This window comes from Cutaneotrichosporon oleaginosum, assembly GCF_008065305.1.
Source record: "Cutaneotrichosporon oleaginosum strain ATCC 20508 chromosome Unknown ATCC20508_contig01, whole genome shotgun sequence".
Classification (NCBI taxonomy): Eukaryota; Fungi; Basidiomycota; class Tremellomycetes; order Trichosporonales; family Trichosporonaceae; genus Cutaneotrichosporon; species Cutaneotrichosporon oleaginosum.
The window spans coordinates 1,552,136-1,575,057 of NW_027072170.1; the positions used below are offsets into that span (position 1 = coordinate 1,552,136).

Sequence of the window (22,922 nt, forward strand, 5' to 3'; positions counted from 1 at the left end):
CGAGATGGGAACTGGGTGGGGAGCAGCTCCGCTCTGGGCAGTAGTCAGAGGCAACTGAGACGTAGAGTAGTGACAAGGCAATGAGAGATTGAGAGATGGAGGATGGGTTGATCGAGAGATGCACCTTCCTCAGTGCAGGTTCACCCCGTTACCTCCGGCTTCATAGATGCATCGACGTCAGTCCGCTCAGGACCCCTCGCCTTCCTGCGCTTGCTTCTCGGTGGGTCCGAACGGACAGTCAGCACATCCCCGTGTACCTGACACTTCCTCTGCAGCGCCAGGCACACGGCCAATCTCAGTGCCACACGCCAATCTGCCGATACCGCCGCGGTGGTCTCCGCCCTAGCGTCCAAGTGCTCACGTTCAGTGAGACTCGCATTGGCTACCCGTGGTCACCATCGGCAACGACGAGCGCGACGTTCACCCCGGCCTCCTCCATCACCATGGCGCCCACGTCCCACCCCCTTCTCCCTCCCCTCTCCGGGTCCTCCAAGGCCCTCTTCTTCAACTCCCCCAATGAGTCCCACATGTTCCACGAGCACCCTACACTCCAGACCGCCATCCGCGTTACTCTCGAGTCTGCCGGTGCCGGTCTCCTCGTCTCGGCCGTCCAGAACGCCCTCGACAAGTGCGTTTGCCACCTTAGGGACGTTGTCCACCCGTCCCGAGGGGCGGGCGGCGCGTGCTCGGCGTGCGCGAGAGCAGTAACTAACTTCAGGCATGACCGCGGAGCAATGGGCATCTTCACCCGCACGGGCGGCACCATCGGCCTCTTCGGTACGTCGTTCGAGGCGCTGGAGATGTTTGGCTAACCGCGCAGCCGCGATGGGCTTCTCGTTCTCGTTTGTCTCGGACTACGTTGCGAACACGCGCCAGGTGGGTATTTCGAGCTGGAGCGGTTGCGAGCGCCAGGCTTCCAGGTTGTTGGTGCGATGGAAGCACAGTCGGCCTCGGGCTGGGACCATTGGAGGAAGTGCACTGTAATGCGGGGACTGAAAGTGGACTGCTCGGTTACTGGTGTCGATATCGGCATCGGCGTTGTCGGCGTGGAGGAGAACGATGGGGAAGATGCGGAACAACCTCAAAGGCTGTGATCCTGTCTGCGCTCCTCCAGGCGCAGGTCTCGTTTTCGGAACCGACCGGCAGACATGCCGTCTTCGTTTCAGAAGGAGAATCTACAGCTCTGCTTCCGCAACATTCTCGCGGTAGGCGCTTGTTCATGATGACAAGGCTTCACCTCCACCGGGGCGTCACTGGAGCCTTCTAGCTCACATCCTCTCAACCTGTCCTTCATCGCCTGCTTTTCTCACTCCTCCCTCCGCCCCGCGTTACTGCTTGCTCCGCACCATCGCTAATGGCAGACTGACGACCCTCTGAACGGTGCCGCTGGTGGTTGCGCTGCCGGTTTTGTGGCGGGCCTTAAGCGCGGCTCGCTTCCCGTCGCCGTCGGCGCCTGCGCGGGAATGGCGACCCTCATCGGCACCTTCCAGGCTGCCGGCAACAACCTCACTGGCGGGCATGGCAACGAGTCGCGGCCAGAGCGGGAAGAGCGCCGACTGCGCTTCTTCAAGCACCCCAAGCCTCTCACCGAGGAGGCATGATTAGCAAACCGGGGCGCGTAGACTAGGGATGAACACATAAAGAGCACCGGCGGCGCGTGCCGCCTAGAGCCTTCACTGACGTGCTGGTCTGTTCTGTCGGGTCGGGAAGACCTCGCTTGTTGTGGCAACACTCGGCTACACTTGTCTTGTACGCGCTCGTCGCCTTGCGCACCTCATCGTACAAGGTGAGCACAGTCGAGGGGAGGAGGTAGGCACGCGTCGCTGCTCCGGCCAACCAACCTGCGCTGAAATCCACGCTCGACCAAGTAGCACTATACGTGCGCACGCAAACACCTGAATCAGCACGCCCCGAATCGTGCATGAACATTGCGGGCAGGGCAGACTGGACGGCGCCGGGCTCTGTGCACCTGCCACTCAAGCAGGTACAGTGGTGAGCTGTTGAGATCGGTTGTTTCCATTTGACGAGAGACAGCGTCTCATGTCTCACCCACTCTCTGACTCGTAACACACTCTCTGACTCGTAACACACTCTCTGACTCGTAACACTCACACCCAAACGCCTCTCACACTCTTACTGCCCCTTGGCTTGGCCGTGCCTCTATGAGGGTCTGTGTCGGTGAGCACGTGCCCTCCATCCACACAGAAGCCCTCTAAGCCTCACACGCTCAGTCGTTAGCGGCCTGGGAGGTGGAAGACATTTGGGGTGTCGCGAACCTTCTTTACGCCGCCAGCGCCACTAACACACCTGTTTGGCCAAAGCCACTTTCGGCACTCCGTGTTCAGCTTGTGCAACCACTCGACGCTGACGACTCGCTGCAATTCGAAAAAATGGCTGGAAGGTTCACCTCCCGATCCCCCGATCCCGGCGATGCCGGGGCACGCGGCCGAATTGCGAGGCCATCAAGCTCTCTGAGCCGCAGTGCGAGGCAAAGTGGCTTATCTGGCGTGGCGCGGTGGTAGGGCATGCTTGTGTGCAACGCCACGGAGTAAGCAAAGGCCGTTGAGGCACGATAGACACTCGGTAGCGACCTGGGTGAGGATGTGAAGAGCGAGAACTTGGACTGGTCGACTGCCAGCTGCCAGAGAAGGGGGGGAAATGCTGAGCTGATTGCAGCGATGCAGGGATCGTGACGTAAAGCAGTGGCAGCGAAGCAGAAGGGCCGGACGCCTCGGCATACACGGCAGACACGCACTCTGCACACAGATGCACATAAGAAAAGCGGTTGTTGCGCGGCATGTGGCATGCGGCAGCTGCGGCATGGGTGCCCATGTGCCCATGTGTGCCGCTGCACCCGCGCACACCACGGCCCGCAGCTCACGGCCACGGCCTGCGACGATCCCGGATTGCCCTCGGTCGCGTTCTCTTCTACTTCTGATCTTTCCCATGCAGGCGTGCAGGAACGCAGGGAAACGAAAGGGAAGCCACGGGTCCGTGCTCCCAGACAGCATCACAGACGCGCGAAGACAGCATCCAGACAACCGTCGCCGCGTTCCCCCTCAAGGTGCTGCGCTTCAGGCGCGGCTGTCCTCGGGCGATTCTGTGAGGTGAAGCTCGAATATCCCCTTCCGGCTCTGGGCCGAGCCGCAGGAGCGTGCACAGATCCGTCCAAGCTTCTCGAATCGAGGTGACATGACCTTCTCGGATCCCCTGGCCGCTGGCCGGCGTTGGCGCTGGCGCCGTGCGACGGACGTTGTCAAGCGGTAGCGCCGCGGGAGAAGCAAGAGGGCCGGCCTTGCGCACCAATCTCCGTTCATCCGTCCAGCTACCGGCCCATCGGCCATCGTCGCCGGCGCAACGCGCTGCGTGATTTGCGCCCAGGATTTCCTGCGCTTGATCGTCTGGATGGTGATGTCCTATTGATATATTGGGCCTTCGACAAATGAGCAGCGTCATGACTCATGGATTATGAATCATGGATCATGTTTCGATCGTCTCAAGTACCGAGTGGGCCCTCTCTCGGAATTTCGGTCACCGTTTGTGTCGCTCGAGCAAGGTGTCTGCAGGGGTGTACACTCAGGCGCTCAGATCAGCTCATTCCACGGTCAGTCACACATGCACGCCCACCCATGCCACCACTCTCGCGTCCGTTACCCCGGCCCGCCCGGCGCTAGGCGGTCGCTGCGTGCTGCGGAGGCTCCACACCTCGCTGATCCGCCCATCCGCTGATCTAGCAGCCTCTCTCCGGCGTCCCTCTCCCCTGCGTCTCGCCCCCTTAAACACGCCTCACCCCAGACGCCCAAAGCACGCATGAGAGCTGAGGATTGACAGGCAATCAGGCGGTCAGGCGACGCGAAACCGGACCGGGCACGCCGACAAGAGTCCACCGCCTTAAGGCTCGACCTTCCTCAACATGTCACTCTCTCTCTTCTTCATCTCTTTTCTTTCAATCTATCATCTATTCATCTCTCGTCGTCTCTGGCCTCTTTTCTTACCTCTCCTCTTCTCATTCCCTCCTCCGTTCCCCCGCAGTACACCTGTGACCCGCACACCTCGAGCACTCTTCAGCCACCAGTCACCACTGTACGTCGTGAGACACCATTCACCTTCCTCCTTGCTTGCAGCGAGCACAACGCGACTCCTCCCACGCTTGCTCACGGGTTGCTGACACCAGATTAACAGTCTTACACTTCCCGACGACCGCAATGCCGCACCACAACCTCAACAGCGGCTACGAAATCAAGAGTAGCAGAGCTGGTGCCACTCACGCCTGCGCCACAAAAAACACGAGGACGCCTCCCTCGACCCAAGCCCTCGGCGACAGTGACCGCACACGTCGTGAAACCACTGCCGCTAGTAATACCAACAACGCCTGGGTCCGCGCTCAGCTCGAGGCGAGACCTACTGCCCCCCGCTATGGGCGAAACTGGACCACCACCTTCCCTTCGGCTGAATACTCATCATCGATTGCCAGTCCGAGCACACCCACGCGTCACCAGTCCTCGCCCATGTCCGTGCACCGCAAGTCGTACAGTACCATCGAGTCTCCTTCTGGTCCCAGCGCTGGCGGTAGAGTGCAGTATTACGCAGACATGGTTCCCACACACCCTATGACGCGCCAGTCTGGGCCTCCGCAAACGTCAAGCACCCCGTACGCGACTCGCTCAACGTCCACTGTGCGTTCAGGGTACAACCCTCCCAACAACACTTACGCCTTTGAGCCTTTCTGCGACGAGAAGGCTCTTCTCGACGAAGCTATCAACACGTGTCTAGGTGGCTATGCTCCCTCCAGCTCTCTCTACCCCGCCTCAGAGAGGCACCGCGCCACATTCAGCGAGCGTGACGACAGCGTACTATCGGAAGATGATGGCGAGCTTGGGATGAGCCGCAATGGTGTGTTCGCTCGGTGTAGTACATACTGACCATTGTCTACATCCCTAACCCGCACCGCGGAATGACCAAAGAAGTTCTCCAGAAGTACGGGCACCACTTTGGCCGCGTCGTGTCTGTCAAGGTAGAGAATGCCGGCGAGGTGTCAAGCGAGACGATTGGCCAGTTCCCACTCAAAAGTGGCCACGATAATCGCGGATACGCCTTTGTCATGTAGGTACTGCTTCTCACTCACCTTCCCTTGCTCTTCACTGAAGCTGCGCAGGTTTGACACAACACAGGCCGCCCTCAAGTTCATACAGGGCCTCGCAGCCAGTGGGATCACCGCTCAGTTTGGCCGTGAGACGGCACATCTTAAGCACCAGGCACTCCAAGACCCCCATTCGTCTAACTGCTACTTCGCCGACATCCCGCTCGACTTCACCGAGAATGTGAGCCGGCCTCGCAAAAACAAGGGCTGACTCTGTCAGGATATGCGCCAGCTTGTCTACCCGGCTCGCATTGCGTCGATGCGCTTCCTTACGGACAGCAGTGGGAACCGCCGCGGAACAGCCATGGTCCGGTAAGCATTCGCACTGAGCAGAGAGTTGATGCCTCCAGAATGGACAGCCGCCATCAAGCTGAGGAGGTTATTGAACGCGTGAGTTGCAACCGTCACCTTCCTCGGACGTACCTGACGCTTAGCTCAATTTGAGGTACACTCTCCCAGGATGCACCAAGCCAGTACAGATCCGCATCGCAGACTCCGAGGTATGCCTGCACATTGGCTTTGAGCTGACTGGCAGAACCAGAAGGCTTTCAAGCAGAATGTGTCTCGTTCTCGGAATCCTGGCCCCGGTATTAGCAACATCTATGAGAGCTCTCCAAACTCGAGTGCGACCTCGCGCCGCAGCTCCAGCTTCAGTAGCAATGAGGACACTCACGAGGTTCACTATCCAGCCACGAAGTTTCACTACATTCAGCAACTTGTGCTCGAGCAGCAGCGACAGGCGGGGCTGCGGCACTCGTATGAGCAAGAGGAAGCGTAAGTACGAGTCAATCTTCAAAGCTGACGTTCAGAGCCATGCGACGCATCATCGATGTGTCCCACATGCTTGACGTCTGCCAGGACTCGCATCACGTCTCCGTCAGGAGCGGTGTGTCCGATGCAACCCCGCGCTTCGTGCCGCCGTCCCAGAGTCCCGAGGCCGCCAGCCCCCTCCAGGCTTACTCGTGGAGTGCTTGGTCAGACGGCACAGTTGCTCCCCCGCCGAGTCGCTACTTGCCCTATGGCACCTCCACCGATTCCAAGCATCTCACAGAGCTCCTGAACCTTCGCTAGGTCGACGCCTGCGCACTCCGCAGTCTGCGTTATATCTTCAACATCTATCTACCCCGATACCCGATATCCCTTCAATGAAACACGCGAGTCGCTTTACGAACTAATATCTCTCAGTCCAATTCTGTCACGTACGCCCTTTCCTGTTGTTCCACCAACCAAGCGCATTCTTCTCTTTCGACTCACCGACCGATTTGTAGACACCGCTTTAGCGCCGCGGTTGTGCATGTGCGTTTACTGGGAGCCATGGAATCTTCGCGTCGTATCTCGGCTGTACATCTTTCCGTAGCCATAAGCCGTCGGAGGACTTATGCATGCTGTGCAGAGTCATCGCGTGGGGTGGACGACCTCCACTCTGATGAGGATTTGGAGTGGTGGAGGTCGGCTAACTTGGTCGCGACATTCTTCATATCGCGAACAGCCATGATCACGCTCCTCCGTCCCGCTGTGAGGCTGCCCCTCACTATCCCCCGTACGGCGGGGATCCGCTACAACTCCTCGCTGGCAGCGGGCACAACGCGTGACCCTTCTCATCCACACCTGTACTACCACGCTTCTCCTCCGCCGCCGGCAGCCCCACAATCTCTCATCTTGACTTTCACGCCCGGCCGACCCACCGAGTTCCTCTCCTTCCTCCCACTCGGCTCGACACCAGTCCTTCCCTCTGGGAGGCCAGACCTCACGGCATTCCAGGAGCACCCCTATTTCCGCAGCGTGTTCAACGCCGCAATTCGCGACGCCCTCGACAAGGGCGGCAACAAGGGCCTCGAGTACGAGGCTGCGCGGAGGGGGAGTGACGGGTACATCACGATCAAGGGTGAGTCCGAAGGACGCTGCGAGGTCAGGCAGCAGCCCGGACCCAGGAGCGGAAGTCAGAGGGAAGGTGAAGACTTGCCTCGCTGACTCCAGATGAGCGGGCTGTCCCAGACCACGACCGCACGGGTCCACCAGAGGACATTATTGGCAGCGTCTTCGTAAAGGACGGCAAGGTAAGCAGCGTCGAGAAAGGCCAACCTCGGCCTCTTCATGCCGCCGCGCTGACGCCAGATCGTGCCGAGTACGTATGAGCCACTGCCGACGTATCGACTCGTGACTCCCACGGGTGTCTGCCGGCTTCCTCACGGCCTTGACTCTCACCTCATGAACATGCTCAACGCGATCGCAGAGCAAGAGGCGGAGAATGCGCGGTTGAACGCAGAAGAGGCGGCCGAGGAAGAAGCTGCGCTGGAGAAGGAGCGGCAGCGGATCGCCGAAGAGGAGGCGGCCAAGCGGGGCTAGTGGGCTAGCGGCGGTGCTGGCTTGACCTCGTAGAGCATGTATGATTCTTTCCTCCATCTGCTGTTGAGATCGTGCCGGCCATACAGCGTCCTGCAATTACACAAGTGGAGGTGGAGGTACCTAGACATTATTCCGCGCGTCATCTTTCCTCTTGACACTCATCTCTCACCATGTCCGCCGGCGGCCGCCTCCTCCGTCCACTGACCACCCCTCTGCGCTTCCGCGCACCCTTCCTGGCGCGCCCATCCTCCTCCTCCTCCCATGCGCAGCCGGTCCGCGACCCCGCGCATCCGCATCTCTACTACCACGCGCACGCGAAACACACCGCGCTCTCTTTCCTCCCCACGCCACCGCCGAGCCACTCCTCCACGGCGCTCGGCACGCTGCCCGCCACGCCCGACGCGACGCTCGAGGACTTTCGCGAAAATCCGCGCTTCCGCGCCGTCCTGCACGCCGCCATCAAGGACGGGCTGGAGCGCGGCGTCGACCCGCGCATCGCGTATGAGGCTGAGATGCGGCCGGGCGACGGGTATATGACGCTCACTGGTAAGAATGACGAGTAGCGGCGGACTGACGCCAGACGAGCGTGCTGTGCCGCCCCAAGGCCGGATCGGGGAGACCGAGGACCTCATCGGGAGCGTGTTCGTGCAGGACGGCAAGGTGAGCGCGCACTGGCACGTGGCTCACACTAGATTGTTGCGTCGACGTACGAGGCGCTGCCGAGCTATCGCCTCGTCACGCCCAACGGTGTGCTCATCCTCCCCGAGGGTTTGGACAAGCACGTCCTTGCCTACCTTGAAAAGGTGGACGCCGAGGAGCGCGGCGAGTAGACGACAGGTCGCGATCCGATGTGTTCCCATCTGCATTATACCTTCACCAGTCCGTTCTCGCTTACTGCCTCAATCTCTGCTGCAGCCGTCGTACGGCCATAGCTCCTGTCTCGCACCGACTCACACGGCCACATCGATACCTATCAGATACTGACTACGGACGCACCCATTACAGCGCTGCTATATACGTGTCCGGCCGACTATATGCTGTCCGTGACGCCGGCACAGCCGGCTAGTGGCGGTCGTCCTGGGGAAGTGGAGGGTCAGCCACAAGCGCATAGGTTTGCGAGCGGTCGATCCCGGCGAGCGCGGCGTTGAGCCCATACTCGTCCCCAGCAGGCCCGCCGCCTATAGGCTTGCTCTCGGGAAGCTGGATGCCACCGGCGGTGGCCTCGTGGCTCGACTCAGACGAGTGGCCCTGGCTTGGGCTCTCGACATCGACGTCCGTCAGCCGCGGTACGGGCTTGCGGCGAGTCGATGACTTGCGCTCAACCACCTTGCCCGGCGATGTGGGGGTGACAGGGAAGGCCGAGGGGGGAGGGACAGATGGCGTAGTGGCCGTGGGGATGGCTTCGCGGGCGCTGCCCGCTGACGGGCGCGATTGGTGCGTCGCGCGCGGCGCAAAGCCCGGCGTCACGGGAGTCGTGGGGCTGGTGCCGCTGGGCGTGCCGCCGGCCGGGCTGGTGCCGACAGAGCTCGGGACGAGGTTGGCAGGCAGTTGGGAGGGCGGGAGGCGCATGGGCGTCGGCGTCGAGCGGCGGAATGTATCAGGCTCGTCGTCGATGCCGTCATACGCGCCGCGCGGTGGTGAGCGGGGCGGGTACCTGTGAGGGTCGTTCGAGTCGGCCTGCGCCGCGGCGCCGGCGGCCAGCGCCGAGGCAGGCGGGATGGATGTCCCAAACGATGAGCCGGGCGTGTGCGACGGCGTCTTCTCCTCGACAGGGGTGGTCGGCGCGGTCTCAAATGGATTGTCCGTTTCATTCGTCATGTTCGAGCCTCTGCGCGTGCCGAGGTTCATGGGCGGCACGGCGGCGAACATGGGCTTCTCGCCGCGCTCGGCGCGTTCGATACCGTCACCCCCGCGATTTGCTCCAATGCCAATCGCGGCAAGAGCGTGGCCGACACTCGAGCGCGCACCCTTGGTCTTGCGGAAGTCGGTGGGCGCACCAATGAGGTTGCGCATGGGCGTCTGAGGCTCGCGCCCGCCCGCGTCGCGTCGCTTGTCGCGCGCCGCGCGTCTGAAGCAGATAAAGGCGAGGATGGCGAGCGCCAGGCCCGCAAGAACGCCAATGACAACGCCGGCGATGGCGCCGCCGCTAAGGCCAGATTTCTTCGACTCAGCATTATCGCCCGAACCGGCGGCGCTGCCAGACGATGCCCCGGCGGCAGCCGAGTTGGTCTTGGATGAGTCCTGCTGGAGACACGTCGTGTTCGAGCTCGCAACGACCGTGAACGGGCCGGACTCAGCCCACGTGCGCGCCTCGTCGCTGACAATGGCCAGCAGGCGGTAGCGGCCAGGCGGTACATTGACCGTCCAGGCGTATGATGCCTGTGCGCGCCAGCCCTTCACGATGGTCGAATTGATGTCGGCACGGGCAACGAGGTGCACGTACTCGTCAGCCGAGAGTAGAGGATTGCGATGAGCGTGCAGTCCGTGGGCATCGCGCTTGGCGGGCGATGCGGCCGCGTTTCCGCCGGCGACTGCCTGGGTTGTCGGCGGTGCGCTGGCCTGAGGCGTTGGTTGGGGATTAGGCTGCGCGGCCGAGGCGGGCGCAGCAGCCGATGCAGCAGGAGCTGGGTTGGCGGCAGGAGTGGAATTGGCATTGTTGTTGGCGCTTGGTTGAGCGGCAGGGGTGTTGGCAGGAGGGGCAGCGGACGACGGGGAGGAGGCAGGGGGGATAGCCTGGTCTACGCCGATATTGAACGCGTACAGGTCGACAGTGTACTTTGTCCTGTCGGCGTTCCGGAGGTCCCAACGCACCTGCACGGGCGCGCACTGCGTCGCCGTCGCAAGGTTCTGGAACACGAACGTTGGGGGACCCGAAAAGCTCGTCGGCGTGGGCGCAGCTGAGGATGACGGCGCCGCTGGTGTCGTCGGCTGAGCGGGGGCGTTCTGGCTGGACGAAGCTGGTGGTGCCACGGGCCTAGGAGAGCTGCTGGCCGGCGGGGCTGCAGCCGGGGTGGACGAGGTCGGCACGGCGGCGGGCGGACCGACGGCCTGCGCCGCGGCGTAGCCGGCGAAGAGGAGGAGGATGGGGACGCGCATAACGCGGTGGGAGGAGTGGACAAGCGGAGCTCGACAAAGGTGGGGTGGTTAATCGTTTGGGTGCGAGGATGCGTTGCGAGATTCTAGTGCGAGAGCCTTCGATAGCTCGACAAAGGATTGCCAGACCAGCTGGAGACTGGAGTGAGTTAGCGATGCGTGGGACAAGCTGCGATGGCAAGCAGAAGCTGTGGTCGCCCGGCCTACGCCTCCCAACGATTGCAAGCAGGCATGGAGGTGCACAGCACGAGGGACCATCAGACGCAGCCGCGTGCGGTGAGACACAGCTGGGCAGGCACCTCTGGCTTCTCAACGACCCCTGGCTACCCAACCTTCCGCATGCCCGGCCCAGCGTCATGTGCCACCCCTCCTCTGCCGGCACGCCGTCTTCGCCTCCTGGACTCCTCGGCAGCTGGGTAGCTGGAGCGAGACAAGTAGACTCACAGTTTTACTCTAGGCTTCACCCAAGAGTATCGATTGGAGGCACGGCGTCTGGCGCAAGTGCGGAGTGAGGGCGGGTTTGGGCGGCTGAGTGGGGCGTGGGGTCTCGTGCGTGCTTGAGGGAGCAAGGATGCCGGTGGGAGAGGCCGTGGAGGGGGGCGACAGATTGCTCAGATCAACTGAGTAGAACTAGTCGGGGAGGCTGACGGATGTGGAAGATGGGAGAGTCTGAAAGATTGCCCGCCAGGGGACTGTTAAATGAGCGTGTAGAGCAGTAGAGGTAAAGTCGAATGGAGAAAGAGATGGTCAAGGAGGCAAGGAGATGATCAAGCATGCATTGCGGCTGCACGGGGATGTCAATCGTCGGCCCGCCGCAGGCTAGCTGATACAATTGACTGGCTATGTACAGTAGCGCTAGCTTGCTGCAAGCTGTGCGTTGTTTGAATGCCCAGGCTCGCGAGCCCTGCATGCGAGCGCGTCGAACAATTGCTCAGACCGCCCAGACCGCCCAGACCGCGCGCTCCTCCGACTTTCCTAACTGCGATCTGCGACTGTCCCCGGATTTCAAAGGCATGAAAGGGGCGTTTGGTCGCTCAAGTGCTTATCGACCCCCGAAAATCCTTAACCCCCTGGCGCAGCACCCTCAACCACCCCTCTCCCCCTGGACCAAACTCCACAACTGACAAACGCTGCACGACGCGTCGACGCGCTCCCCCACGCCCTGCATCCCTCCACGGCACCGTTCAACATGTTTGGTGCTAACATGCAAAATAAAAGATATCTAACAAACATCTACACATGCTTACACCGTCCTCAGAGCTGCACAAGATCGCCGCTTGTCTGTCGTGGCTTTTGACCAGGCCGCATCGGCTCTGCCTTGAGCAGGTCTGTCGTCAGCTCCGAGCCCGAAAGGTTGCCTCCACCCCCGTTTGTAGGGTACCCTGTGTGGCGCCCGAGGCGCTGCACAGCAAGTCCAGACTCACCCTCAGCCTCCTTCTTGGCGGCACCCTTGACCGCCGTGTCGTCGTCGCCACCGTGAGCCTTGAGGAACGCCTCAACCTCGTCCATGACGCCATCGTCGGCCCCATCCTCCTCCTCCTCGCCATCGCTGTCGCCGATCGCGTCGATAGCGAAATTCGGCCGGTGCATCACCGCCTCCTGCGCCGCCCGTACCATTTCACTCTCCTCGCGGTACCGCATCTCCACATCGGCCAGCGACGACGGCTTGTCCATCGTGTTAGTCGTTGATGCACTGGCCGTTGTCTTGATGCTGGCCTGCGACGCCTGCGAAGCACTGCGAGCGCGTGCCCGCTGTGATGGAGTCAGAAGCGACTCGCGCGCACGCGTCTCGACAGGCGCCGGGGCCATTGGGTCCGCCTTCGACAGCGACGGCTTCCGCCACTCGGCGTGCTTGCCTAGCGCCGAGCCGATACCGTCGGCAAGGCGGTTGAAGCGCGACTTGTTCCTGCGGGTCAGTCCCCGATCACATGAATCTGCCAACAACGTACTCATCAGTGTACACAAGGTTGACCAGGCCACCAAGCAAGCCGTCTGGCTTGGCGTGAGTCTTGTGGTAGTCCTCCTCCTCGGTGTCCTCGAGCTGGAACGACTCAGTAAGAGAGTGCTCGAAGAATTGCTCGAGGAGCTCGTCGGCAAGCACAACCATGCGGAAGGTTGGGAGGCTGAGGTACGGCAGGTTGTGGGGGCCAGCAGCTGAGTCCGACCGCTCGCGCGACTGGGTGGCCGTCTGGGCCTCGCCGTTGACCTCGTCCTGCAGCGGCGGCAGACTTGACTCAGGGGCTGTAGCGTCGCCGAATTCGTATGCGTTCAAGATGAAGCGGGAGACGGCGGCCAAGTATATGTCTCCAGGTTCGTTACGGAAAATGAACAACAGCGACTCAGACAACCGGATTACTTCGTCCTTGGTCAGATAGCCGTCGCCGTCCTTGTCGTGAAGCTTGAAAAACCATTCGATCGACTCCATGAGCCCGCCAGACATAACCTCGTCGAGGCCCTCGACCACGTCCTGCAGCGAGAGTGTACCGACCTTCTGTGTATCCCACGAGTAGAAGAGTCTATCGACGAGCTCGTGGTCGGCAACGCGGCGCTCCGTACGCTGCATGAACGCGTTGGTTGTCACTGTTTCCTCGCGGGCCCAAGTAGCAATCCCTGACAGCAGGACCTTGAAGGTTCTAAGGTCGATCCGGGTCTCCACGCGGCCCTGTGCGTCGACGGTGATGCGCGGCTGCTCGAGCTCTCCAGGCTGAGGTTCGGCAAATCCACCGGCCCCACCACCTTCCGGCGAGCACACGGCCGAGAAGAAGTGGTCGTAGATGATCCCGACCTGCTCTTTGTTGAAGCGGCCGACGTTGCGAAGGTTGCGAACAGCCGCCCGCTTTGAGAACTTCTCGATTTCATCGGCAATGATAGCGCGCAAGCGGCGTCGCTCGGTTGTGATGGTGTCGTCTGTAATCACATTGAATTCCCGGAATGCAACGACGAGGAGTTCCTGGAAATTGGTAATGTTGCGCACCCGTGGATCTGGGTGAGTAGGGTGCGCGGACTCGCCAATCGTTGAAAAGTAGTTGCGCATTAGGTTGATGAACATGCCGTCATCGGTGACCTCGAGCAACGCCTCGCCATTGATCTTGAGAATCGCCAGGCCGATCTGGAACAGCACCTTTACGCCCATGGCGAGCACGCAGTCGACAACACGGAAGGCAAAGATGAGTGGGAGGGAATTGATGTAAAGCGAGAGGAACCACGGAAGCGACGCAACCGAGATCTGCACGTCCACCTCGCGGAAGTGGTCATGAATGAGTGGCAGGCAGCGCTTGACAAGCGACTCGAAAACGCGCTGATCGAGCAACGTGCCTTCCATTGACGGCGAGTAGTACCCAGGCAGTATCCGGTCGCAGAGAACTTCAAGAAGCCAGAACGCCTGTTCCTCAGACATGTAGATGAGGAGACCGGCGACAACCTTGGGTTAGCTGCAACAGCCATTCAAGGCTCACGATGTTCAGCGCCTGGCAGTACCCAAGTTCCGGGTTGCGGAAGGAGTACGCGACAAGTACTCTGCGGAGCTTGGCGAGACCTTCATCAGTCTGATATGCCTTGTATTCTGGCAAAGACCGATTGAGATCCTTCTCGATCTCGTCCGTGCTTTGCGAGCTCTTGCCCTTGTTTTCCTCAAGAAGCAGCTGGTACGTCTGAGGGTTGGCGAAGCGGAGGTAGATGGATCCGCTCATCACCTCCCACAGCTCGCCACGCAAACGTGAGGGCAAACCAACCTGGAGCAGACGCTGGAACGGGGGATAGCGAAGAACTTGTGTGAGCTCAAGTGAAGCTATGCCGGCTGCTCACGGGTCATGTTTCGCCCATGCACCACGAAGTACTCCTTCCAGAGCTTCATCTTGCTGCGCTCGCGCATCTTGCGGGCATCACCAGGGAAGCCGAACGTCTCGCCGAGGCCGCGCTCGTACGTCCCTCGCCCCTCGCCGCCAGGACCGCGGAGGTCACCCTCCTCGGCAGTTGTCTCGATGAGCGCTCCATCTTCTCCTGATGGACCAGTGTGGAGGAGATACTCGGAGTAGAGAGAAGGAAGGAATACCTTGAGGGCCTTCATCTCGGCGAGCTAGAGTTAGCGCGAACGATTGAAGTACAAGGGATGCAGAGGCGCCAGCGAGCGTTAAGCTACTGGGCACGCTCAGGCGTCTGCTCACCTGCGACTTGAGCGCATCACGGAGGAGGATTGCGAAGTGCTCCGCTGTGGGCAAAAGTGACGTGAGCTGGAGGATCTGATGTCAGTGAGGGCCCGCAAGGATGCGAATGGAGTGTGGCATAGAAGCACAGACGTGCCCAAGGGAAGGGCGGAGCACGAGATCGGTCTGCATGGAGAGAAGAGCAATGTCGCTCTTGGGGGACCAGTATGCGGTGGAGGTCAAAGATGTACGCACAATCCGCATGCCATGCCACGTCGCGAGCGAGAGCGCAAACACACCCGCGCGCGAGTTTAGTCTGCGGTCAGCGAAGTCAGTTGCTTAACCTACCGCTCAACGCGGCGGATGGTGTAGAGAGGAAGGGAGGCGCGGCAGGAGCGTCTATCGTTGCTGACGAAGCAGAGGAATGGCGGGAGAAGGGACAACTTGCCGGCCTGTAGCGTCAGTAAGCGGACGAGTGTTACGGGCGGCGCGGAGCGCGTGGGCGTGTGGCAGAGGACTAAGTAGGACCGTGGTGATGGGCGGCGAGCACAGAGGATGGTGGGCTCTAGAGCATATCGGCCTTTGAGCTCGTCGTGGAATGCGCTCACAACGCCCTGCTACACCGCATTTTACCAGCTCGTCCAGCGCTCCGCATCTCCAATCTTGCCCTTCCCCGACGTCTCAGAGAAACTTCGGTGACTCACATACACATCCTCCTTCCCCTCGACGCTCAGGACGGCGTTGATATCCATGCCCTGCAGCCCGCTCGCGCTCCCTGCCCCGGCCTTTCCGCGTGCGGGCTTGACCACAACAGGCGGGGCTGAGGGGGCGGGCAGCTGCTCCGGGGTCGGAACGCTGAAGAAGTCGCGCGCGGCCTCGTCCTTAGTCTTCTCCGTGTATGCACGGAGGTGCATTGGGAGGGACATGGCCGGTCGTTTCTGATGCGGGCGGGCTATGCAAAGTGAAACGAGAGTCGATGGATAGACGCAAGAGAGCGGAGAGTGATGAGAGATGAGTGAATGGTGGTGAACGTAGTGTTGAGCCAGATCCGAGGATCCGAGGGCCCAGTCGCCAGTCGCGTTCTGGATTGCTGGATGCGGGACACGCAGCACCACGGTGGAGGCACGGGACCTCAGTGACGACGACGCCCTCACGTGGCTTCCCTAATGAATTTATCATCCAAATTGCGATCTCATTTACTTGTGATCACCGCCTAATCTGTCAGACCTGCCCCTTCCGCACCATTCAAGGAAGATACAGCCCATGTGGCTGTAATGCATTTCGAAACACACAAATCGCTGCGAACCGCGCGTCTACCATCTCCTGCGAGGCGAGCGGCGCTTCTCGCGCCCATTCCCAGCCCCGCTCTCGAGGGGCCGCTTCGTACCTCTGTCGCTGTCGTCGCGCCGGTCGAATGGCGCGGGCGGGGAGCGAGCGCGGCCGTTACCCCAGCCCGACGGACCAGTCGGAGGAGCTCCGCGCCGGGCGTTGGGACCGTATGCCGGAGCGTCACGCACGGGGCTGCGTCCATGTTCACCACGCTCGGGATCGCGGCGGTCGCGGTCATCAGGCGCGCCCCGAGGTCCACGGGCACCAGGGCCGTACGCGGGTGCGTCCCGGCCAGTGTCACGTTGCTCGTCGCGTTCTCGGTTGCGATCGCCATTGAAGCCTTGTGTGTCGAGTGGCGGGCCGCGAGGTGGAAGTACCGGCTCCGAAGGAACAAGTGCGGCGCGGGCGGGGTGAACAGGGGGTCCGGGCCGGGGGGCAAGTGCATCTCGTGTGGGGTGGACAAGGAAGGGACGTTCGCGGTCGGGAGAGCGAGTTATCTGGGCGCCGGTGCGGGCTGAGGGACGCGCAGAGGAGAGGTCGCGGCTCGAGCGCTCGGCGTCTGGGAGGGGTCGAGGTGCGTGTTCCGGCGGCTGTTGAGTTGTGGGAGGTTCCAGTCTCGAGCGCGACTTCCAGCTATGGTCGCACTTCTCCTCTACGCGTTCAGATGCGACACTCATGCGACTGGCTAGGTATGGCTTGTCGTCGCGAGGCGGTCGGTCAGAGATACGGCTCGCAAGGTCGCGCGGGCGCTCGACGGACACCTCGTGGCGGGGCTCAGGTCGGACTGGGGCAGGGGGTGCCAGAGGTCGCGCGGCGGGGACAAGGCCCATGCGGCTGGGGTGGATGGGAACTGCACTGGCAGGCCCACGGGCAGGCCCACGGGCGATGTCGGAGCGATCTGAAACCAGGCGATCGCCACGACCATCGGTCGGCTCCCGCCGCTCGTCCAATCGGTCGGTGGACCGGTCGTTCGCTGGGCGGCGGCCATCCTCATCTGTGGGCCCGCGCTTGCGCTTCTCGCCAGAGGTGTCTCTCAATTCCTTGCGCTCGTCGCTGTCCCTACGAGTCGCACTCCAATCCCCATGCCTCTCATTAGAGCGCCGACTCTTCTCCACTTGAGCACGAAGGGCCTCAGCTTGTTCACTTCGGCGTGGCTCCTCGCGTGGCTTGGGAGGGTCCTCGCGCCTTGATTCGGGTGGTTGATCTTGAGAGTGTCTTTGAGTGCCCCTGGTGTCGGGGAATCTGGAGTCTAGACTATTGCGCCCGCGCTCCTGGTCTTGGCTGAAGCGGGGTGCGATACGAGCGGTATCACGGGTCGCGGCATTATGAGGGGCGGTATCACGATGAGCGATATCACTTCGAGAGGCCCCACTAGGAGTGGTGTTGTGGACGGGGCCGTCGCGAGAGGCCATGTTGCGAGGAGCAGGAGCAGTATCTCGCATTAGAGGCGCTCCTTGCCTCCTCTCTGGCGGTCCCCATGCACGCATTCCACGACCAGCAACAGGGCCCGGAGGTATGGGTGGAGGCAGACCGAACCGGCCGGCACGCGCGGGGGGACGGGTCTCAGGGGGAAAGCGGCTGCGTCCAAAATCAGTAGGACGGGGCTCGAAAGTACGGCCAGCCTGGAGAGCGCGGCCGGAAGCAGATGCTTCCAGCAACGCCGCGCGCCCCTCGTTCATGCGCGGGCCGGCAGCCGTCGCGCCGCCGACCGCGACCGGCGCTGGAGCGGGCTGAGGGTCATGCTGCCGAGATCGACCGTCATCGTGCCGACGAGGTGGGCGGTCCTCGTCGCGGCTGCCGTCATGGCGCACACGCTCGTCACGGCGAGGCTCACGACTGGACTCGACTTCCCTACGCTTGTCATGAACATGGGCGTCTTCGCTCCGATCTTCTCGGCGTTCATGTTCGCGATGGCCGTCCCGGCGGTCGCGCTCGCGATCTACCCTACGGTAGCTGCGACCACCGTCGTCGCGAGTTTCGGGGTAAGGTTCACGGCGTTCCGGATTGGGAAGGTCGCGCTCGTGGTGAGCGACGCGCGAGGCGCGCGGTGCGTAGTCCGTACGCGGTGGCCGCTCACGATCTCGCGCCGCTCTGGGACCTGTAGGCGCGCCGCTGGAGGCTGCAGGCGCGTAAGCGCCATCCTGGACTCTGCCGACTCCTCCTGGAGCTGGATCCTCTGGACGTACGGAAATAGGTGGCCGATGTGGCTACGTGCCCCGTTGGCCGGTTGTGGTCACGTTCTTGAGGGTCATTCTGCTTCGATACGCTCTTGGGTTCCTCGCTTCCGTTCCTACGGTTGTCCTTGCTTCGGTCCACATGTCCTGTCTGGTCGGTAGGATTGGGCTCATGCACCTGCTCAGTGGGTTTGTCCACAGATTTCCCCATCGGCTTCTCCCATTGCCCAACCCCTGTCTCCTCATGCCGGTAGAAGAACGGCCCCGGGCCTCCCTGTGGAGCCACGGGGATCGGAATCCCCTCGCGAAACGCCTTCTCGGGTACAATCCTGCGCCAGCCCTCTGGCAAGCCGTCGGTGCTATTGTGCAGCGGCTGCTGGAACGCGCCTTTGAGGTGATATCCGTCATCTGAGGAGCGGAGGGAGCGTACTTCATCCTCCCGCCACGCTGCCCGGTGGCGTTCCAGCCTCACCTCGCGACGCTCGTCCGGTTCCCACCCAGTGCGCCGGGTTTTGTCATCCATACGAGCTTTGTCGTGGCGCTCATCGACGGGGCGGGCTTTGCCGCCACGCCTATCTGACTCGCGATGGCTGTCGTTGCGCGGCTCCTGGCGCCTAGGACCATCGCGGCTCTCTGCTTGCAAACCATGGGGCGAAGTTTCGTGTGAGGGTGCGCGACGATCCCTCACTGACAAAATCGAACGCTGGGGCGGAGAGCTGGCCTTGGACTTTGGCGGGGGAGGAGAGACAGCCTGTTGATAGGATCGAGGAGTTTGTACGGCTGCAGGATTAGAGGCCGTTTTGCTGGATGTGGGGTTGGACATGGATTCTGGTTTGCCCTCGGGTCGCATCTCCTTGGTTGTCGAACTCTCCTCCACATGCTTCTCCAGCTTCTCCTCTCGGTCTTCCAGGTATTTCTCCTCATTGTTTTCTGTCCCCCTCTGTTCGCTTCGCCTTTCACCGTTACGCTTTGCCTCCTCTGTCAATGCGACCTCCTGTGGCTTCATGGGGTTTGTTTTGGTGTCGTCCGCGAGTTCCTCTATGATGTCAGCTAATCCAGAGTTCAACGCACCATCGTCTCCGCCGACAGAAAGGCAGTCATCGTCGTAACCATCATCGTCGAGGCCCCAGTCGACGTCAACGTCGTCCATCACGGCGTGGTCGGTATATTGGTGAGTGTGTAGTCCGAAAGTTGTGGTGGGCGGGTTTAAATTGTCGCCAGGACCTCCACCCTCCACTCAAGTAAGGGCACGTGTTGCACACGACACAACTCTCGTGTGGAATTGTGCAACGGCGACACTGGAGGCGATAACAATGCGACAACTGCGAAAGTGGAGCGAGCAAGGCTGGCACTAGGTCCAATGCGAATGCATAAATACAGATCTGTCCTCTAGTTGTGCCACGGCTCCCCAAAGTACAACTCGAGTGCAGTGCGCACAATGTTGAATCCCAGAAGGCTGAGGAGGTACCCCCCGAGCAGGGGAAGAAGGGGGGCTAGAAACAGCTCGCTGCGAGCCACGAAGGGGAGCGCCGCATACCCGAGATATGTGATGTAAATGTACTGGAATCCGGCGATGAGGAATAGCGTGTTACCGAGGAGCAGGCAGACCCAGTTGTTCTTGACAACAAGGGCGGCGAGCGGCAGGAGCCCGACGTAGAGCGTCAGGAAGGCGGGGAAGAAGCTGTTCACGGCCACGTCCCACGCGTACGTGAACTCCACTCTGTTGTCCGTGATGCCCGAGTGCGCGGACGTCATGACCATGAGTCGATTTGCAATGAGCCAAAACACGAGTGCGACGGCAAGGGAGACAAGGATGAAGTCACCTGTGGTCAGGTAAATCTCCAAACTCGGGAAGCTGCGAACGCACGAAAGACCATCTTGAGAATTAACCAGACTGTCCCTGCTGTGCCGTACCCGTACATAAATCCCCAAACGGATGCGGTCGCGATGCAGCACGCCGCGATCAAGATCAGCATTGCCGGGCTTTTGTCAGCTTTTACTCTGGGTCACACATGAGCGGACGCACTCGTCTCGTGCCCAGACGTTTTTCGTTTGCTTACTGCCGTCAGCTTGTCATGTATGGTATGCAGGACGTACTGGTGATATGTTTGCTTGTATACCCTTCGCGGCGCGACAACGAGATACGTTAGCTGCCAAAACGCGAGTTCAAAGTCCTGATGTTAGTTGAGCACAGTTCAGAACTAGTTATGGCCGCCGAGTGGGGGTTTATGCGCGACGCACCCTCGAGTGGGACTGCTCACAGCGAGTGGGATGTCGGATCGTCCCACATCCCCGCGACTTCCCAATCACCTCGTTGCGCCAAATCATCGCACTTCGTCTGACACTGCCACTCCACCACCTCCCACTCAGCTCGACTCACCATCGTCTTGAACTTTGTCATCCGCCGGAGCATGATCGGCAGCCCTCGGTCAGAGCGAGGGAGAAAGCCGTCGTCGAAAGCCGGCGACGGCGAGGCCATGGGCAGGAGAGGCGCCATGTTTCGCGGACGAAGGCGGATGGCAGATATGGTGAATGGGTGGACGACGACGGTATGGACGTCGAGGAGGTGCAAGACAGCTGAAGACATCTCCTGCTGGGTCGAGCGCGGCGTCATCTCATCCCTTCAAGGTCACGTGATGGAACACCAAAGTGGAGGTGGACATTGCTTGTCTCGCAGCTCCCTTTCTCGTCCCCGCCTCCTTCAACCTCTCAGCTCAGATATGGACACTCCAGTGCTCATTCTCGATAATGGGGCATACACGATCAAAGCGGGCGTTGCAGGCTCGGACGTGGAGCCGCGGTACGTTTCCTCACAGGCTGAAGATGGATCAACAGGATGTCGAGCTGACCTGGCAGGTTCTTCCCGAATGCTGTTGCGCGCAGCCGCACCGACCGCCGTATTTTTGTGTCTGACGAGATTGATACTGCCAAGGACTTGAGCGGGATTGCGTACCGGCGCGCGTTTGAGCGCGTGAGCTCGTCTGCCCTTCAAGCTGATGCCAGGGCATGCTTGTTGCATGGGATGCGGAGAAGCCTGTGTGGGACCGCATCTTCTCCCCTGCAGGCCTTGATGTGAGTTGTCCTAACTTTGGTTTGCCTAATAGAAGATCAACCCGCCAGATACGTCGCTGCTCGTAACTGAGCCGTACTTCAATCTTCCAAACATCGCCGAAACCTACGACCAGATGGTTTTCGAGGAATGGGAATTCGCGAGTTATTATCGTTGCACACGTGAGCCGCGGACAATGTTTGAGGCTGATGGTAGCCGCATCTCTTGTGCCCTATGGGGGAATGTTCAGCGACGAGACTGATGTGCCGCCTGAATGTATGGTCGTTGTTGATGTTGGGTACAGCTACTCCCATATTGTGCCCATACGCGGCGGCGAGATAGTCTGGGAACACGTCAAACGGTATGCTTCTTACAGCTGTCTGTAACTGATGCCAGCATCGACGTCGGCGGCAAGCTTCTTACTAACCACCTCAAGCACCTCATCTCGTTCCGGCAGTGGAACATGCTCGACCAAACGTACGTCGTCAACGCCGTTCGTGAGGCGTGTGGGTACGTCTCAATGGATTGGCGCGGAGACATCGAACAGTGCAAGTGAGCTCGTCTTTTGTATCAACTAACGCAGACGGAACCCACGATCAAATTCTGTTGTGCAAGAGTACGTCCTGCCCGACTTTTCCGCAAAGTCCCGCAGCAGGACGGGCTATATTCGCTCCGGACCCAATGCACAACCGCCACCACAGAGTGAAGAGACGCGCAAAAAGGACGAGGAGGAGCAGGTGCTCTTCATGGGTAACGAGAGGTTCGCTGGACCGGAGCTGTTGTTTAACCCTTCCGACATCGGTTAGTGGCATAGCTGCGGACTGCGCTGACTCTAGGCATCAACCAAACAGGGCTACCGGAGACCATTGCCTACGTCATCTCGCAGATGTCTCAGGAGCTGCAAGGGATGTTCTGGGCGAACATTGGGATCGTGGGGGGGCTCGGCAACATCGAGGCCTTGGGGGAGCGACTGTCGGTTGACTTATTGCGTCCACAACTGACTCACAGAGAGCGCGATCTGCGCACGCTCTGCCCAACAGACTACGATATTGGGATCTATGAGGTATTTGAGTGAGTGACGTTCTTGTGCTGTCCGAGCTACGATGAGCGCGTAAGCGCAAAGGGATTTAGTGATTTCGTGAACGGACTGTACCACCTGAGCTCTCCTCCTTTCTCTAGCCTGTTGTGCTTTGAGAACTGACCGCAGACCCGCATCCGCTCCATATCAGGCCGCCGTTGCGTTGACATCGCACGATGGCTACCTCCCGACATACCCAGTCACGCGAAGCGAGTACCTTGAGCATGGTTCCAGCATCTGCCGGCGCAAGTTTGGCGGACCAGCGTACAACATTGAGCCACCAGGATTCAACCGTGATGCCGAGCCCGTTGACGAGGACGAGCAAGAGCTGCGGTACGCCCTTGGACTTGACAGTATACGCGGGAAGGGTAGCAAGAAGCGCACGAACGACGAGGAGGTCACCTCTGGCAATTGGGGAGGGCGAAGGCGACGGGCGCAGGAGGGTGGGTTGTTAAGCGGGCGGCCGTAGTGCTACAGCTGCAGCCTGGGTATGTTTTCCTTGGCATAGGTCAGTGGCCATGCAGATGTACGGAGTTGGTTAAACTTGAGCGGTTAATAATGTGGAAGATCT

At 60.8% G+C, this 22,922-nt stretch overlaps 11 protein-coding genes across 11 annotated transcripts; 6 read left to right on the top strand and 5 right to left on the bottom strand.

The window, feature by feature from the left end:
- Positions 1–443: 443 nt before the first annotated feature.
- On the top strand, positions 444–1,601 carry COLE_00636 (uncharacterized protein; the record flags this gene model as incomplete). Its single annotated transcript, XM_018422828.2, has 4 exons — positions 444–628; positions 719–777; positions 821–876; positions 1,362–1,601. 4 exons carry the CDS (start codon positions 444–446, stop codon positions 1,599–1,601), a joined length of 540 nt encoding a protein of 179 aa, XP_018279785.1.
- Positions 1,602–4,205: 2,604 nt separating this feature from the next.
- On the top strand, positions 4,206–4,922 carry COLE_00637 (uncharacterized protein; the record flags this gene model as incomplete). The annotated part of the gene is made up of 1 exon (XM_018427294.2): positions 4,206–4,922. One exon carries the CDS (start codon positions 4,206–4,208, stop codon positions 4,920–4,922), a length of 717 nt encoding a protein of 238 aa, XP_018279784.1.
- A 32-nt stretch (positions 4,923–4,954) lies between these two features.
- On the top strand, positions 4,955–6,211 carry COLE_00638 (uncharacterized protein; the record flags this gene model as incomplete). The annotated part of the gene is made up of 7 exons (XM_018427297.2): positions 4,955–5,103; positions 5,156–5,321; positions 5,361–5,452; positions 5,491–5,530; positions 5,575–5,640; positions 5,676–5,914; positions 5,950–6,211. The coding sequence occupies 7 exons, from the start codon at positions 4,955–4,957 to the stop codon at positions 6,209–6,211; spliced, it is 1,014 nt and encodes a 337-aa protein (XP_018279783.1).
- Positions 6,212–6,631: 420 nt separating this feature from the next.
- On the top strand, positions 6,632–7,486 carry COLE_00639 (uncharacterized protein; the record flags this gene model as incomplete). The annotated part of the gene is made up of 3 exons (XM_018422827.2): positions 6,632–7,025; positions 7,118–7,197; positions 7,256–7,486. 3 exons carry the CDS (start codon positions 6,632–6,634, stop codon positions 7,484–7,486), a joined length of 705 nt encoding a protein of 234 aa, XP_018279782.1.
- A 170-nt stretch (positions 7,487–7,656) lies between these two features.
- On the top strand, positions 7,657–8,316 carry COLE_00640 (uncharacterized protein; the record flags this gene model as incomplete). The annotated part of the gene is made up of 3 exons (XM_018421298.2): positions 7,657–8,032; positions 8,067–8,146; positions 8,179–8,316. The coding sequence occupies 3 exons, from the start codon at positions 7,657–7,659 to the stop codon at positions 8,314–8,316; spliced, it is 594 nt and encodes a 197-aa protein (XP_018279781.1).
- Positions 8,317–8,548: 232 nt separating this feature from the next.
- On the bottom strand, positions 8,549–10,582 carry COLE_00641 (uncharacterized protein; the record flags this gene model as incomplete). Its single annotated transcript, XM_018427296.2, has 1 exon — positions 8,549–10,582. The coding sequence occupies one exon, from the start codon at positions 10,580–10,582 to the stop codon at positions 8,549–8,551; it is 2,034 nt and encodes a 677-aa protein (XP_018279780.1).
- Positions 10,583–11,195: 613 nt separating this feature from the next.
- Positions 11,196–11,489, bottom strand: COLE_00642 (uncharacterized protein; the record flags this gene model as incomplete). Its single annotated transcript, XM_018427295.2, has 1 exon — positions 11,196–11,489. One exon carries the CDS (start codon positions 11,487–11,489, stop codon positions 11,196–11,198), a length of 294 nt encoding a protein of 97 aa, XP_018279779.1.
- A 344-nt stretch (positions 11,490–11,833) lies between these two features.
- Positions 11,834–15,647, bottom strand: COLE_00643 (uncharacterized protein; the record flags this gene model as incomplete). Its single annotated transcript, XM_018421297.2, has 9 exons — positions 11,834–11,907; positions 12,004–12,485; positions 12,529–14,000; positions 14,035–14,345; positions 14,384–14,654; positions 14,743–14,817; positions 14,977–15,037; positions 15,070–15,173; positions 15,426–15,647. 9 exons carry the CDS (start codon positions 15,645–15,647, stop codon positions 11,834–11,836), a joined length of 3,072 nt encoding a protein of 1,023 aa, XP_018279778.1.
- A 2,476-nt stretch (positions 15,648–18,123) lies between these two features.
- COLE_00644 (uncharacterized protein) lies at positions 18,124–19,374 on the bottom strand (the record flags this gene model as incomplete). The annotated part of the gene is made up of 1 exon (XM_018427293.2): positions 18,124–19,374. The coding sequence occupies one exon, from the start codon at positions 19,372–19,374 to the stop codon at positions 18,124–18,126; it is 1,251 nt and encodes a 416-aa protein (XP_018279777.1).
- A 239-nt stretch (positions 19,375–19,613) lies between these two features.
- On the bottom strand, positions 19,614–20,703 carry COLE_00645 (uncharacterized protein; the record flags this gene model as incomplete). The annotated part of the gene is made up of 5 exons (XM_018420318.1): positions 19,614–20,047; positions 20,092–20,207; positions 20,251–20,283; positions 20,322–20,398; positions 20,605–20,703. The coding sequence occupies 5 exons, from the start codon at positions 20,701–20,703 to the stop codon at positions 19,614–19,616; spliced, it is 759 nt and encodes a 252-aa protein (XP_018279776.1).
- A 241-nt stretch (positions 20,704–20,944) lies between these two features.
- Positions 20,945–22,820, top strand: COLE_00646 (uncharacterized protein; the record flags this gene model as incomplete). Its single annotated transcript, XM_018421296.2, has 9 exons — positions 20,945–21,024; positions 21,081–21,195; positions 21,228–21,296; positions 21,332–21,455; positions 21,490–21,634; positions 21,670–21,825; positions 21,857–22,074; positions 22,110–22,344; positions 22,481–22,820. 9 exons carry the CDS (start codon positions 20,945–20,947, stop codon positions 22,818–22,820), a joined length of 1,482 nt encoding a protein of 493 aa, XP_018279775.1.
- Between the last annotated feature and the right edge of the window lie 102 nt (positions 22,821–22,922).